The 16,436-nt window shown below is 41.8% G+C and overlaps 3 protein-coding genes across 3 annotated transcripts; 2 read left to right on the forward strand and 1 right to left on the reverse strand.

Moving 5' to 3' along the window:
* The first annotated feature begins 5,017 nt into the window (after positions 1-5,017).
* On the forward strand, positions 5,018-6,126 carry LOC108794271 (putative protein FAM172B). The gene has a single exon (XM_018565281.1). It carries the CDS (start codon positions 5,018-5,020, stop codon positions 6,089-6,091), a length of 1,074 nt encoding a protein of 357 aa, XP_018420783.1. The 3' UTR covers positions 6,092-6,126.
* A 1,274-nt stretch (positions 6,127-7,400) lies between these two features.
* Positions 7,401-11,261, reverse strand: TXNL4B (thioredoxin like 4B). Its single transcript, XM_018565279.1, has 3 exons — positions 11,096-11,261; positions 10,549-10,700; positions 7,401-7,746 (listed from the first exon to the last, which is right to left on the reverse strand). Exons 1-3 carry the CDS (start codon positions 11,225-11,227, stop codon positions 7,581-7,583), a joined length of 450 nt encoding a protein of 149 aa, XP_018420781.1. The 5' UTR covers positions 11,228-11,261; the 3' UTR covers positions 7,401-7,580.
* Positions 11,262-14,826: 3,565 nt separating this feature from the next.
* TRMT10C (tRNA methyltransferase 10C, mitochondrial RNase P subunit) lies at positions 14,827-16,130 on the forward strand. The gene has a single exon (XM_018565270.1). The coding sequence runs from the start codon at positions 14,832-14,834 to the stop codon at positions 16,128-16,130; it is 1,299 nt and encodes a 432-aa protein (XP_018420772.1). The 5' UTR covers positions 14,827-14,831.
* Positions 16,131-16,436: the final 306 nt, after the last annotated feature.

The raw sequence follows: 16,436 nt of genomic DNA on the forward strand, positions 1-16,436 counted from the left end.
TGTGGCTATACGGGCTGCCCCTGCGTAGTACATTCCCATTGACTTTTATGGGACTTGCCTACCTCGGTACCACACCTGGGAGATGGCCCCATAGAATTCAATGGGATGTGCTGTGCTGGTGCAGCCAGGAGATGTTTGCCACAGGATGTAAACAAGCAACGGAGGTGGAATCAATTAGGTCAGCCTAAAGGAGCAAAACGACATCTTCATATATTTTATCATATATATCATATATTTTAAAGTGCACTTCTCCTTCAAAAAGGGAAACTAAAGATACCAATGTAAAAGTTGCTAGCAGGTATGTTTTTATGCTGCTAAAAAGAGACTTTGCATGTCTCCCCTGACCAAAAAAAACGTTTTCTTTTTAAATTTTACAATGACTGCCGACTAGGAGTAGGAGCCAGATGCTGACTTTTAGGCTAGGCGATTGAGCTGGTGAGCGCGTCGTTGTCGCATGGTTTTCAATGCATAGCGATATCTATGGGATCCAAACTGTGGGACAACCACCTGAAAATAGCTCCTGCACCTTTATGTGCGACAGGCAATGTCTATCGAGCGGCAAATCCGCAAAGGTGTCAACAGCCTCCATAGTCTTGAATGCAAATCTCTGTTTTGTACGATATTGCGTGGCTAAATCTGCGCGATAAATCACCCTAGGTGTGAACCTAGCCTTACTCTGGGCATCCTCTTGCGCACATGCATGGGAGTGACATGATCTGTGGCTGGCCAATAGAGATGAAAGTTAACTTCAGACCCAGGAAAAGAGTGGGAGAAGAGGTCTGCTTTTTCCCCCTTGTCCTGTTACTGTCATCTCCTCACTGCAGGAGTACGCACTGAACGATAAGTACCAGATTGTGCAATTATGAGATGCGTACTTGCACATCATGGCAATACACTCTGAGGGATCAAAGTAAGTCAAGTTCCACTTTAGGTTAATTACCAGATAATAATACTCTAGTATGGTTATACTCCTTAGATCGGGAAGTGAGCGAACACATACCGGCGCTCGCTCGCTTCTCAATCCTGTGCCGGCAGAGAGCTGTGACAGGGGAGGGACTGGATTCCCCCCGCTCCGATCCTCCAGCACTGACTGGCCGAACGGACGGGGGAGGGGGCGGGTACAGCTGGCTCGGCCTCTAGATAGGCAAAGCCAGCTGGGTGGATCCAGACATAATTGTCGGGATCCGTTCCGGCTGCGGCATCTCAGTATACCTCGAGCTGTGGCTTGCGGTATACTGAGCTTTGGGTGACGGGAGAACGCTAGTTTGTGTCCTCCCGTTACCCGTAGGAGAACTATGGGGAAAAGCCCTGACCCCATAGTTCTTTAAGGGACAAGTTCAGGGAGGGTTAGATTAAAAAAAAAAAAAAGTCCGTAGCCCCACTCCCTACCCACACTCATCTACTGTAAACTAACTCCCCCCCTCTACCTTGTTTCCCACATATGTTTCTGTAACAGCGGTGACCTCTCGCGTTGTTTACATCGTCCATTCAGAAATCGCCGCACTGCATGTGCTTTCATTTCCCATAGATTTGAATGAGGCCTTACTTAAAAGGTAGAGTCCATTCAAGTCTATGGTAGGTTACTGCACATGCATGGGTAACACCAGCAGGATTTCTGAACGGAAGGTGTAAACACCTTTAGGTTATCCCCTTTTAAAAGCAGCAAACTCGTTAGGCCAGTCCCTCACGTGTGCACATATATGGGAAAAAAATCCTATTTGTTTTATTAGAGAGTCCTTCTATCATGTGCCCCAGCGATATACCTCTCTACAGGAATGAATGGGTTTTTCATTCACATGTGCAGAAGAAGCGAGGGACCAAGTGGATGTGTTTGCAGTGGCAGCTCCCCAGCTCCCCATGGGCTGCACAGTGTGGACCTGACAGAAACATGGACAGGTAGGTATGATTTTTTTTTTTTGGGGTTGGTTAACTTAATAGATAACTATACAAAAGTACAATTATATTTTAAAGGAAACCCCTGCTGAAGGAAATGTGAAACCCTCTAATGTTGGCTTCCTCTGGAAATACTAGTTGCTTGTCTTTAATACCAATTTTCTGTCTCTAATCCTCTATGGGGCCTAGAACATTCTGCAGATCAGCCTTTCTAACTTTGTTTGCTGTATATTTGCTCTTGCCTCATATAGTGTTGGAGTCAGAGGATCAACGTGATGATTGGGCGACAAGCATGTTTAGAATGGAGTCACGAGTAGTAGCAGCCTACACATTACTCTCGGCATAAGAGCTCATGCTTACCTTCAAACAAATCAGTTCTGAGAGACATACTGAGGCTGACATTGCAGACCTATCCTCCTGAAAATACTAGCTGTCTGGCTGTCATAATTATCCAGAGGCTTCACTTTTTTTCACTGAGTCACTAAAAGTAAATCCTGATCTGCAAATTTGTTCAGTGATTTAGAAGTTGATGGATCAGCATGACAGCCAAGCAACTAGAATTATTAGCAGAGGTTAGTAGTAGTAGCAGCAGCAGCAGCAGCAGCCGCCGCCGCCCTATGTATTTCCTCAGTACAGGTTTTGTAGTATTTACAAGGAAGCAAAGGGCGGAAGCACAACCCATAGTATCAGAATATGGTGGTCTGACTTTAGTACGTTCAAATTTGTCTACCTGTTTTTAATGTCAAAAGCTATCCCATTGATGTGCTGTTGGTATACATTGCGTACATCATAGACTTGATTCATTAGGGTCCCAAAGACTGAAAGAGAAAATCAGTAGAATTCTCCTTCCACATTAAACAGCATGGATGGAGGGATTACCACTGCTGGCTATTGCCAGTGGGTGCTGTGGCTGTCTGAATACCCAAACAGTGACTGCATCTGATGGGATGCAGTAGTTCCTATTATTACCTCCTCTTTAAGAACCTGTCACTATGACTGCAAGTGATTAAAACATAATTACTGCCAGTTTTCAGATTAAGAAATTGGCAGAAATTAAGAGCAACACTAATCTAGCATACAGAGGCATGCCAGTTCTCAGAGTGGGGCATCTTGTCTAGGGAACTAAAATGAGTTATACTCACCTGGACTGCGATCCCGGCTTGCACTTAAGGTGCCCATACACTTTACAACCCTTGCAAGACTTTTGTCTTGCGAGGGTTGTAAAGTAATAAAAAAAACGTACAATCTGCCCATCTTGGACAGGCAGACCGTACTTGCGACCATCGCAAGCCCGCCCCCCTGAGGGGCGGGCTTCCGATGCCTGCAATGGGGGCGGGCTTCCGATGACTGCAAACGGGCAGTGTGCACGTGCGCACACCGGCCCGTTCGGCAGTTGTCGAACAAGCAGGCCACTAACTCGCCGAGAATCGTACGATTCCCGGCGGGTTTTCCAGCCTGCTTGTTCGACGGAAGACGTGCGACCGTACAGTAGAAACGGTCGCACGCCTTCCGTACATTTTGCGATTATCGTACGATCGCGGGATTTCCCGCGATTAATCCCGCGATCGTGCGTAGAGCTTGGGCACCTTTAGACCAGATCCTGCAGTCTGTTTCCTCCACTCCAACGATGGAATGTCTCTCGGTGTCCTCATGTCCAACAGATTGTATTGCATGTGATGACCCACAGGACCTTAGACCTCTGGAGCAGAAGGAAAGCAAGGCTGTAGTGAGCAGTCTAAGAGCAAGCTGGGATTGCGGTTCAGGTGACATTAACTGTTATTTTAGCACCCTAGGTAAAATAAGCACTTAAACCTTCCAGTGCGGGGGAAGCCCCGCTGCAAGGGTTAGGATTTGATTTGCCCAGAATTCGGCTTTAAAGGAAGAAATATCGGGGTCTCCATGACTGATCTCCTTGTAAACATGTTATCAAGAGGGTTCATTACTTTATAAACCACTGACCCTAAACAAGCCTAAAGGTGCCCATACACTGTGCGATTATCGCACGATAATCCCGCGATCGTACGATAATCGCAAAGTGTATAGAAGGCGTGCAACCGTTTTTACTGTACGGTTGCACGTCTTTTGTCTAAGGAGCATGATCGATGATCGCAAGTACGGTCTGCCTGTCCAAGATGGGCAGATCGTAGGTTTTTTTAATTACTTTACAACCATCGCAAGACTAAGGTCTTGCGATGGTTGTAAAGTGTATGGCCACCTTTAAAACTGAAGAATCATAACCTAATCTGTACACTTGTTCCAGGTCAGTGATTCAGAAAGTGCTGAAGCCTTTGGATCAACATGACATTGAAGCAAAAAACATTTTCAACAGGAAGCCAGCAATAGCAGCCTCTGCTTCTCCCAACATTTCCTTTGAAGGAGAACTATGAGGTGAGTGCTTTTCACTCACCTCATAGTTCTAGCCGACCTGTGACAATGAGACTGTCACACGTCGGCTCAGTACATCGGGAGGTGAGCGAACATATACCGGCGTTCACTCACCTCTCGATCCTGTCACGGCTCTCTGCCGTGACAGGGGAGGGGCTGGATTCCCCTCTCCCCGCTCCGATCTGCCAGCGCTGACTGGCGGAACGGACAGAGCTGGGCGGATCTCGACATCGATGTTGGGATCCGCTCCGGCGTCTCAGTATGCTGCGAGCTGTAGCTCGCGGTATACTGAGCTTAGGGTAACGGGAGGGCGCTAGTTTGTGTCCTCCCGTTACCCTAAGGAGAACTATGGGGAAAAGCCCTGACCCCATAGTTCTCCTTTAACATTTGGTGTATTCAATATGCTTACTGCTACAAAGCCTCCATAAAGAATATTGCAAATAAAAAGATTCTGAGCTTTCATGTGCAGGGCCCTCCTAACTGTAATGTCCTCCTTATATTGTAAAGCACTGGCGCTATATAAATCCTGTATAGTAATAATAAAAGGGTTTGGATTTACCTTTCCGGATACATACACTTACTGTTTTCACCTGATACATGACATAAATCTATGATGTATGTGTGTGACATGCACAACAAATCCCACAGTAGTTTCTAAACTATTATTTTTCGGCATAAAGCTTGCAGAAAAAATGCCACAATGTTATCTGAACTATTGTTTTTTTTCTTCTTTGAAGACATGGAAGGATTGATGAAATTCAAAGACGGCACAGAAATCCCGCAGCATTTTGAGGACCTCCAGTATTATTTCAATGAGCAAGGGGAGTTGAGACACATGGTTACCAATAAACCCTTTCTGTATAACTATTACAAAAATGAATATGATAGGAACCACAAACGATATAAAATGATTGGGGATATGGTTACACTTTATGTTTATGAGCTGCTAGAAAAAGACTGCAATCTTCAAAGGATTAACATTCCAATCGATGCTGCTGAAGATGAGTCAAGGTCTTTTTTCTTCATGAGTAAAGATTTGCTGAGTATACAGACAAACCTTTTTGTGCTGCTTCAAGACCGTGGGGTGATCAGAGCTGGTCAATGGGCCCAAAAAGTAATATTCCATCACTCGATAGGCAAAGGTACACAGATCTCATATATTAAGGCTGCCTTAAGAGACTGTGGGTCTGTGATTGTGCTAAATCCGAATGATAATTTTGTGGAGGTGAAAGAGGAACCGCATACATTGGTGAAAACAGAAGAGGAGTCCTGCCTTATAGAAACTGGGGATAAGGTTGGGCTCACTGCACTTCAACCAAAAATTATTGTTCCCAAAAGGTGTTGCAGCTCAGCAGAAGAGCACACCAGCTATGTCTGGGACCATTTCATCTCAAAAAGTGCTGCAAGCAACATATCATTTATTGCACATGGCTATGGTGGGTTAGTGTTTATGGATTTACTTTGTAAGGAAAGTAAGGAAGTTATGAGCAAAGTCAGTGCTGTAGCATTTATAGACTCAAAACACCATGCTCAGCATCAGGCAAGAACTGAGCCAGAAATCCAAGCCTGGATACGTTTACATTGTAGGAGCTGGGTATTGAGTGCAAAACCTTTAGACAGACCCACTGGCTCCTTAAGGAAATTAGACTGCCCAAAGGTGTCTGCGGGCACAGAAAACCATGACCTGGCTCCCTCTGTTGCTTTCCGGTCTATTTTTCGATTTATCAGCAGATCTTCAAAGAGTCGCAGAAGTCTGATTCCACCTGCACATACAATGATAACTAGAAGTTCTACCAAGCGTACATGTAACTAATGAAAACAATGTGTCTAGAAATAGTAGATATGTTAAGAATATGATTCTATAATCAAAGGTTAGAGATTGTGGATGTAAAACAATGTAGACCTATTGGGCAGAACGACGGAGAATAATTGTCATTTGTAGGACTGAGAACTTTTAGACCTTTGTGTCCACCATGTAGCACTTCATTACATAATGGTTTGAGAATGGATATGGACACCACTAAATTATAAAATATGTTGCATTATTTTGGGGTTTTTTGAGCATGTTGAAAAAAAATTAAGCAAAATTAAAAATAGAAAACAAAACAACAAGAAATGTCTCTGTACTTTACATCAACATACTTAACATTCCCTCAGCATGGGGCGTTGTGCTGAGACACATAAAATCAACTGTAATCTGTAGTTTAATGTCATAGGAAATAGTTGTTAATTTTAAATAAGGATGCACCGATACTAGTACAGGTGCCAATACCGAGTGTTTGTGCTCGTACTCGCCAAAATGCTCCAATACCTTCCCCGATACTGGACCTTCTGGTCAGGGAGAGATTTCCTCTTCCTCGAGGGAACATGGGAGTCTGCTTGCCAGCCAATCAGGAAGCCAGCCGGTGGGTAATGACTCGCTGCCCTGATTCCTAATTGGCCAGGAAACGGACTCCATGCTGATTGGCCGGGAAACTGGCTCTATGCAATCAGGAAGCCGGACAGCGGGTAATGACCTGGCTTCCTAATTGGCCAGGAAGCCAGCTTGATGCCGATTGTTTGGAAAGCCAGCTTCTCGGCCAATCAACATCGAGCCGGCCAAACAGCCAGCTGGACGCTGTGAACTAGGAAGCCGCTTTCTGATTGTCCGAGATGCAAGCTCCACGCTAGTGGAAGAACCGGTATCGGTACTCAGTATCGGCCAGTACCGAAAGATAAATATCGGTACTCCATGCCGAAAAAACTATATATATGCATAAATAAGAATTTCTTAAGGTATACTTAAAAAAAAAATACTTTATTTTCATAAATAAGTCCAATGAAAGCATTGACAGGGTGATTCACAGAAGGGTGAAGAGTTTGGAGAAGGCAGGAGAAGAGAACAATCTAGGACAACATAGCTGAACTTGAAAGTGAGCTGAATTGGAGATTTTTTCCAAATCAGCTACGTTCTAGATTATTCACTTCTCCTGCATTCTCCAAACTCTTCACCCTTTTGTGAATAACCCTGTGCATTTACAAACAAAAAACAGTGCTTTAGGTAAGCAATCTGTTGCACTTGTGAAAATCCGGATGGAACCAGACCAAAGAATGTCTTGTGATTTCTGATGGGTGTTTTTAGCAACATGGTAAAGCCCTTGCTATGTGTTAGAACACTGGAAACTACATTCCATTAGTAGATGTTTGTTGCAGGGATCCCCTCTTTTGAGCATGAATCATTCTGTACAATAGCAGCCACAGGATGCATTTGTAATTAACTAGAGTCATAGGAAAACAATAGTTTTCTGAACATGGAAACCACTTTAAACTTCTTGATACAGAAGATCATATTTTGGAATGTTCTTGGGGTCAATAGGACTCCGCACAATCAGCTTTCCACGCATTGCTCCCCTGTAGATCACTTCAACAAGGTCGATAAAGTCTTGCTTTGTCTTGAAACTTCCCACAAACTTTGTATGGTCTGGAGATCTGCAAAATAAAAATAAAAGTCAAGAACACAGGACCTGAAACTAACAGGAGAAAATTGCAGAAGTAAAGTTAGAAATGATTATACTGAAAGAGTGGTGGATGCTCAGAACAGACTTCCAGTGGAGGTAGTTATTCAATCGTCAGCGAGTGAGTTTAAACATATTTAGGATAAAAATGAGGTGTGATCAAAACAATACGGTGAATGCTGCTGCCAAGTGCCATCCAACGGAAAGGATCTTCAGTACGGGAAGCTGTGCGTTGACCCTTAGTAACTGTGTGAGACAAGTTGTTTGGTGCAGTCAGTCGGTTGTGAGCTTTGGTTGAAAGGTGTATTTTAAAGTGTGCTGTAAAGCATGGATCACGAACAATGCATTAACATGAAATTTTGTTTCAAACTGCAAAAAAGTGCTCAAGAAACACACGAAATGATACATTTATGGTGATGCTGCAGTGACCATGAAAACATTTTTTACAACACTCCGTGTCACACATTGCCTGAGGTATGGCAATTTCTGTCAAATAACAATATTACAATGTGTCTTCATCCACCTTATTTACCGGGTCTGGCAGCGTGCGACTTCTAAATCTTCCACAAAGTAAAAACGATCATGAAAGGGAACCGTTTTGAATCGATTCAGGACACTGAGGCAGCCATGACAGCGTAACTAAAAGACACTCCTGAAAGAAGACTTCCAGAACTGCTCAGAAAGTGGCAAGAATAACGGGAAAAGTGTGTTTGAAGCGAGGGGGAGTATTTTGAGGGGGATTAATGGCAATGTCTCTTTTACTGTAATTACATTTTTTTTTAAATTGAAACATTCACCCTATTTTTTGATCACACTTTCTAGATCTATCTTCAGTCTTCAAAGTTTCTAAATCTTGTAAGCCCTGATCAAGGCTCGGCAGTCCCTTATGACAGACACCAAACCATTTGGATCCTGAATTTTAAATGTATTTCTCTACACCTGACTAAAATTGGACATGAACTCAGCACTGAATATCAGCTTTGACAATAAAATAAGGGGGAAATTGTAGATGTGAGATCTATAGCAATAATACAGCAACTATAAAGCCATGTCTACATTGCTCTAAATTTTGCTACAGATTTAAACTGTAATGTTCTTGAGCCAACTTGCCATTCCATGACCATGCTGACTGCCTTTTAAAAAAAAAAAGATGCTAGCAAGAGATACTGAGTATAGAAAAGACTCTAAATACCTCTGTGACAGGATCAAGGCAAATTCTAGGTAAATGCTACTAAAAGTGTCCCATAGCTTTTCAGGTATATCTAGAGCCAAAACGTTTTTTGTTGTTTTGGTTAGCATATGGAATGGTAAAATCCTTATTAGGGATGTTGTTTTTGCCAGTGCCCCCAATTTCTGATATTTCCGATCCTGTTCTGCTAAAACATTTGGATTTCGCATCTTTCTCTTTCCCACCTACAATGGTCACCAAGACAAATAAAAGAGTGCATCTACCCAGGACACAGGCAGCAATAAAAACTTAAACTTCATCTTACCATACTGCACAAACTTCTTAGGGATTCCTTATTAAGGGTAGGTGCACAGCTAAATGCTGCTATCATATAAATCCAACCATGAAAGAAATCCAGCACACCAGACTTGAAAATGCAGAAAAAAAAGTTTACTAAAGTTCCATTTTAGAAGAAAATATGACAGCGTTTTCAAGACAGTGACCCTCTTTTTCAAGGCTCTCTCAGTTTGTCACCTTGAAAAAGAGGGCCACCGTGAAACATCAATGTTTATTCTTCTAATATGAGACTTTAAAAAAAGTTTTTAGGAAGTCTGCCTTGTCGGCTTTCTTTCATAATTAGCAATAAAAACATTATAGTGGTTCCAACGCTTCCATACTCTGTCCCAAACTAAAAACAAAAGTTTGGGATTTAGATATTTAAAGGAGAACAGTGGGGAAACTTTTTTTGGTCATAGTTCTCTTCAGGGTCACTGTAGGACATATGCTAATGTCCTCCGGTGACCCAAAACTCACTATGCTGAGAGCACAGAGCCGTGCTGCAGCCGGGATGGATCCCCATAATACTATTGAGACCCACCTCAATGGCTGATAGAGCCAGCTGTGCCCACCCCCTCCCCTCTCCGTTCCTCCAGTCAGCGCTGGAGAAACGGAGAGGGGAGGGCGTGATGCCTGCGGGAAGTGGTGACTGAGAGGATCAGGAAGTCAGCGATCAGTGGTGTATGTTCACTGACTTCCCGATCAAAAGAGCTAACCTGTGACAGCTTTAGTGTCATAGGTCGACTTGAATTAGGGGGGTGAGTGTTTTTTCACTCACCCCATAATTCTCCTTTAACTTAAATGTCTAAAAACACTGATATGACTTCACCCTATAGCCAGACAGTGCTTTGAAGGAATCATTCATTGCTGACTTAACCTTGAGTAACACAATCAGATGCCACTGCCACTGGGTGACTGGCTTTGAAGGAATCACAGAGTGCAGACTAAACCTTGAGTAACAGTAGCCACTGCTACTGGGTGACGGACCAGCAACCACACTTCCTCCTGCTCACTGGCTCTGTGTATCCAGTGTATATGCAGAAATATAGTCCTGGGAGGTTTTATTTAAATTGGCACATTACAGCAGAGGAAAAGCCTTGATGTGTTTTGCAGTTTAGCCTTATGATCAAGCACTATAGAGTGAAATACATCAAGATTTTTCTTGTTTTGTAATTTGATAAATAAATAAAACCTTTCAGGGCTCTATTTCTGCATATGTAAGCCTTATCTAAAATTAAAAAAACAGCAAACAAAAACAACAATCTATCTTACCCATAATCCACTTTCATGTGTTGTCCATTAAAGAAAAAGACCGTAGATGGTATATAACTGACATCAAAGTACTGGCGGTAGACAGGCACTTTATCCACATCAACAAGGTAAATGGTTGCCATTTTACTCAGGTCGTGTGATGTCTTTGAAAGCTAATAACACAGAAATATAGTTTAATGAAGACCTGAACTCTAAATACACAATAACTTATTTTCTATTTCCCATGTATTCTCTAATCTAATGTTACATCTTAAAAGCAGCTACCATGCAGGGAGGGATCTGGGTGCAGGTAGTGCTGCGGAATGGCAGCTTCAACAGGAGCCACAATCAGACAGCTCAGATCTGCCGTCAGTTAAGTATTACACGAATGACTGATGGCGAATAGCTTGCAAAGGAGAGGGAGGTTGTAAATAAATATCATATACAACTTTAAGCTTTATCTCCTTTAAGTTGATTACATGGCAATCATTTTTAAATTTAAAAAAACATAAGCAATAGAAAATATGGGGTTGTCACATATATTTTATTAAAAGCCATGGAAACCTACTATGTCATCAAGCTGTAAGCAAACAAAATCATCATCTCTTCCAAATCGAAGAACCAAGACCAACTCTGCTGTGGTTTTAATCGCCTGATCCACTTCTTTTTTAGTGCTCAGTTTTGGCAAGAGAAAACTCATGGTTCCTCCGTTATTGAGATCCAAACAAAGACCAATGCCTAGAAAAGAAGGAGACACAGTTTAATAACATTCATTTCTTGGGCATTACATACCAACATGGTTTTCATACCTTCTCCTCCTATTCTCCAAAAACGGTAAAGCTTTCCAGTGTCCTTAAGGGGAGATCTAGTAAAATGAACTCTTAAGTGATAGTAATACAAACTAATGCCCAGGAGTATGAAATGAGAAAAAGAGAGTAGCCTCATACCCTAGGTTTGTCTGCAGAGACAGCTGCTGCACAAACATGGGTGAACTAGTGCAGAAGATTAAAAAGGAATACATATTACTTTAGAAGTGGACATACACTAGGGGGTCTGATGATTAGACAACAGATCTTCAGGGAAATAAACTTTCTTCTGAAATGCACATCCACTATTCATGTATCTTGTGTGATCTCCCCATTGCTGCCTATTCGTAACAGAAAGTTACCTTCGTTTTTCTATGTTTTATCAGGAAAGATGAATAGATCAAACAAAAAGTTAAACTCGCTAGGCTGATATGCAAATAATAACCTTACTCTAGGCTAGCACTGTGGTTTTCCTCCATCTCACAATGTACAGCAGGTCCCCCAGAAACCTACTAAAAAGTATCAGTGTGGAATATCGGGTGGAGGTCTAATCACCAACTTAAGCTGGCCATACACCTATAGATTATCTGCAGATTTTCTATGATCAGATGGAAAAGGTGCAATCGATTCCTCCAACTACGCTAAACTGTGTGGATGAAGGAATCTCCCACTGGGCCAAGCTTCAGGATCTTGCTAGTCGGCCCCGTTGGTTGTTAAAATACCTGAACAATGTCTACATCCAACTAGATTGTTCAGGTATTTTAACAACCAGCGGGCCGACTAGCAAGATACTGAAGCTTGGCCCAGTGGGAGATTCCTCCATACACACAGTTTAGCGTAGTTGGAGGAATCTATTGCACCTTTCCCATCTGACCAGAGAAAATCTGCAGATAATCTATAGGAGTATGGCTAGCTTTAAGCCTTGTTCACATGGTGCTGTACACATTGCTGAAGCCATGATGCTTTGCGTTGAGGTGCGGAAAAAAATTCAAGAGCATGTCGCTTCTGACAGGTGGTGTCGTTTGTCAAACGCGTCTATTGAATAGAGGGTTTTTTTGTCACCATTACGTTTCCTTACACTTTTAAAAATAACAGGTAAGATAATTATTAGATAACTTGAAGGTTTTATTGCAGAATAAACCTTTGGTAGTGAAATAGAACCTTGTCATAGATGTCTGTACTTTAGACCAAAAAGAGGGACAAGTGAGGAGGAAAGAGAGATTTGGTTCCAAATAAGTGACCGTCCCTCCAAATGAAGAACAGGTCTGTGCAGTCAGCATCCTTTCTGAACAACTGCTGCAACACTATGAAAGAAAGCATTTCAGCAAAACCCTAAGGACATTGCTGAGGATGCCATATTCCATGATACACACTACAGTAAATGGATCTGAAGCTCTACAAACTGCTGGTAGAGGCAAAAACCTATTACAGGAGCAGGGGCTGACAATTACAGATAATGCCATGTACAATCCTATTACCTTAGCGGCGATAGAACGCGTTCCACCGAGCTCTCTACTCATCCAGCATGTGTAAGAAACTCCAGGACTGTCAGATCTGAAAGAAAGAAAAAAAAAAAAAAAAAAAAAAAACACAGCGTTGGTACGCCGGAAGCGGAAATAGAGCAACGTCTCACTTCCGTCCTCACGTGTCTGGGAGAACTACATGGTGAGTAAGGGGTATCCTTCTCCGGGAAGGACATAAGTGGTTTTACAGGGATGGAAAGGTTGGTTAGTGACGGGCTTCCTTCAGATCACGAAGGACGTGTGTCTCAGCAATTCCTGATCTATACTTCGGAGCAGAAACAGGGAAAACCGGACAAAACATTGATTGGGAGAAAACTTCTAATAAAGACTTCTATAGTTGTAGTGTCCATTCCTTCCAGCATGTCTCAGGGGGTCACATCTGTCACTATGTCCATGTAAGAAGTAACTGCACTTGTGTCTGATTTTTTTTTTAGTTGGTAGACTTGTGGGTAGGAACCAGAAATGCACAGGTTTACATGTTGTGTTGCTGTATTGACCTATAACAATCCTCACACTAAAATGCAAGGTCCGATTATTACTTACTGCCTCCCCCATGTTAAAAAAAACCCTACATTATACCTGTAAAAATATATACTTCTCTTTTATCTGACTACCACACTTTATTTTTGTAAAGTATAAAAGACAAGTAAACAGATACCCAACATGTCCAGGTCAGAAAGTGTGTGTGTCTGTGAAACCGACAAAATTCAGTACCCCACATTGTCCACAGGCTACGCTTTAAAAGCCTGTACAGGTCATCAGTTTAAAGATATCCGTAAATATTGGCCCTAGAATTATTGTTCTCTGGCGCACGTTGCAATAGCTAACATGTAGCATGATCATACTTTACGTACGTAGGTGCACCCGACGCATGTTTACATTGATACACGCTTGCCGGGGAGGGGAACTTTAACAAACATATTTTTTGTACATTATTTTTTTACTTAATTGCAATCACATAAGGGGGCTTACAAGTCCACTATGTGATCGCATACTAGTGGTGGCAGGTATTTTTAAAGACCCCACGTGTCACATTTCCACTGCTTCTGCAGCCGTGCAATGACAGCTGAGGAACCAGAAGTGACCAGCGCTTCCAGTCCCATTTAGCGGGTAGGAGATCAGCAAACTAATGTTCGTCGTTCTCCTTCCCCACCTCCAGCTGATACCCACGAGCCACCGCTCCAAGCTCTCTCCCGTGATGAACTACAATCTCACGTTTAGTTTTCTGATTTATACTGAGCTTGTAGTCTATCACAGGAGTGAGCTTGGAGTGGTGGCTATTTTACAACACACACAGGGACCATGGGGGAAAAAGTAGCCACCCTCCAGAAGGAAGGACAGTGTCAGCACCAATTCCGAGATGATTTGAGGATCTACAGCTGGGTGATACACAAATAAGATAAATTTTAGTTCATATTTAAAGGTACTTGAATGTATTTTTAAGGCATTTTTATTTGGAGCTATTTCTCCTCTTCATGAGGTATTAAGTCTTGATATATTTGGTCCTTTTATTCCTACACTCCACTGCCTATACTTCCTTGTTCCTCCTTACTGTTCCACCCCACTGAGAATCCCAACTGTTTAAGGTATAGAATATATGCACATTCCCTTGCCCTACCATAATGCTGCATTCAGTGCCTGAACATCTAGTTATTAAGGGTGTAGCACTGTCATGTCATCTGGTAGAAGTACACATAGCAAATTGCAGTAATAAACATCTGGGGAAAATTGATGAGAGTGGGGACAAAACAAGTATTGGACACAGTGGTGGATGGTTTTGAGAGTCTTATTTTTAATAATGTTACTTTTATGGAAAAGTAACATTATTACAACAATGGAAAAGTATATGTTACTTTTCCATTGTTGTGTGCTTAACAATTTCTTGAAAATTATAATTGTAATTCAAATTTTTTATAATTCCTGCTAAGTCGAAATATATTGTGAGTGGTACAATAATATGTATACTAGTTTAGATATGAATGTTTCTTTTCTTGCTTTTACAGTGTTATGTTCATCCTTCAAGATGGCATTCATGAATGCAGTATTAAGAAATGTTAGGTCTTCTACATTCCCTTTATCGATAAGAAGGTGTATAAATAAACAGTTAACATTTGAAGTATGTTACCAGCTCTCACAATGTAGAATGCTGATGCTGACCCATGGTTGGAGGAGTCAAAACAAACCTACAGCCACTGAAACATTAAACCTAGACTCCTGGAAAGATATTCTTCGAAGCGGAACGCAGAGCACTATTGATCAGGAAGAATCAGACACACAAGAGGAATCTTCTATAGAAAGTATGCAAAAGCTGGTTGACATGTGGAGACTAGCAGGGAAATCTGTTCCAGACTCTGTTAGCACAGAGGAGCTGCAGGAACTTCTAAAACTACCTACCAAGTCCTCAAGAAAGAAATACTTGAAGGAACTTATGTTTAAAGAATTCCGAAAGAAAAGCAGGGAAAGAAAGAAACTAGAAAAGCAAACATTAAGGAGTGAAATGGAAGGAAGCACTGAAAAAATAAGCACATATCTCTTAAAACTTTTCAGTTCAAGTGAGGATAGTTTTTATGGGTGGCGAACTGTTCAGTCAATGATACATGGGCAACCATTAGTATTTGATATGGTGTATGATCGATATATGTCACAAAAAGAAATCGAGAACACAGTAAGTCAGCTTATGATGAGTGTAGGGTCCAACAAAATCTCTGGTGATCCATTTCACATCCATTTCTGCAATTTACAACCCGGGGGCCCATATCATAAAGAACTGGTGAAGCGCTACCAAGAGGCATGGGACAAACTCTTAATAACTGCCACAGAAAAATCTCACATTGACATCTTTCCTCGAGATCGACTCGTGTACTTGACAGCTGATTCTCCAAATGTGATAAAAGAATTTGATCATGAGAAGATTTACATTGTTGGTGCGTTTGTTGATAAATGTCAAAAGACAGGAGTGTCTCTAGGAATTGCAAAGCGGCTGAATTTAGCTACTGCGAGACTGCCATTAGACAATTACCTGAAATGGGACATTGGTGCAAAAAATCTTACCCTAAATCAAATGATTGAAATACTGATGGCCACAAAGGACACAGGAGACTGGAAAAATGCGCTGTCATTTGTTCCGACAAGAAAACATTCTGGATTTTTGGAAAAACCCTTGTCGCAAAAATCTAAGTCATTTGAGGGAAGGCGAGCAGGAGGTCCTCAGAGGAACACCAGCAGCAATTCTGCCAACCAAATGCAGTCAAAATGGTGGGAGGAAATAAGCTAAATTTTTCTTAAAGCTTGTCTTTCCATTGTTCTAATCGGTGTATATATATATTTTACATAACTGTATTATAAATCCTGAGGTATGCTATGATGTTTTGGGCTACCAATACATTAATTTTGTATTTCATTCTGTTTATTGTTTCGAGGTAGAAAATATAACAGACCAGGACATTGGCAATGTCATCTACAGTTATGAACCAAGAATGTAACAGTAAAGTCACTTTCTTAAAACTGCTTATTAGTCATTTTGTTTGTGCGGCTGCATAATCATGCCCTGTAAGGATTTTGGTCCCTTTACATTGTCAAG

This window comes from Nanorana parkeri, unplaced genomic scaffold (assembly GCF_000935625.1).
Source record: "Nanorana parkeri isolate BGI_ZX_2015 unplaced genomic scaffold, ASM93562v1 scaffold827, whole genome shotgun sequence".
Taxonomy (NCBI): Eukaryota; Metazoa; Chordata; class Amphibia; order Anura; family Dicroglossidae; genus Nanorana; species Nanorana parkeri.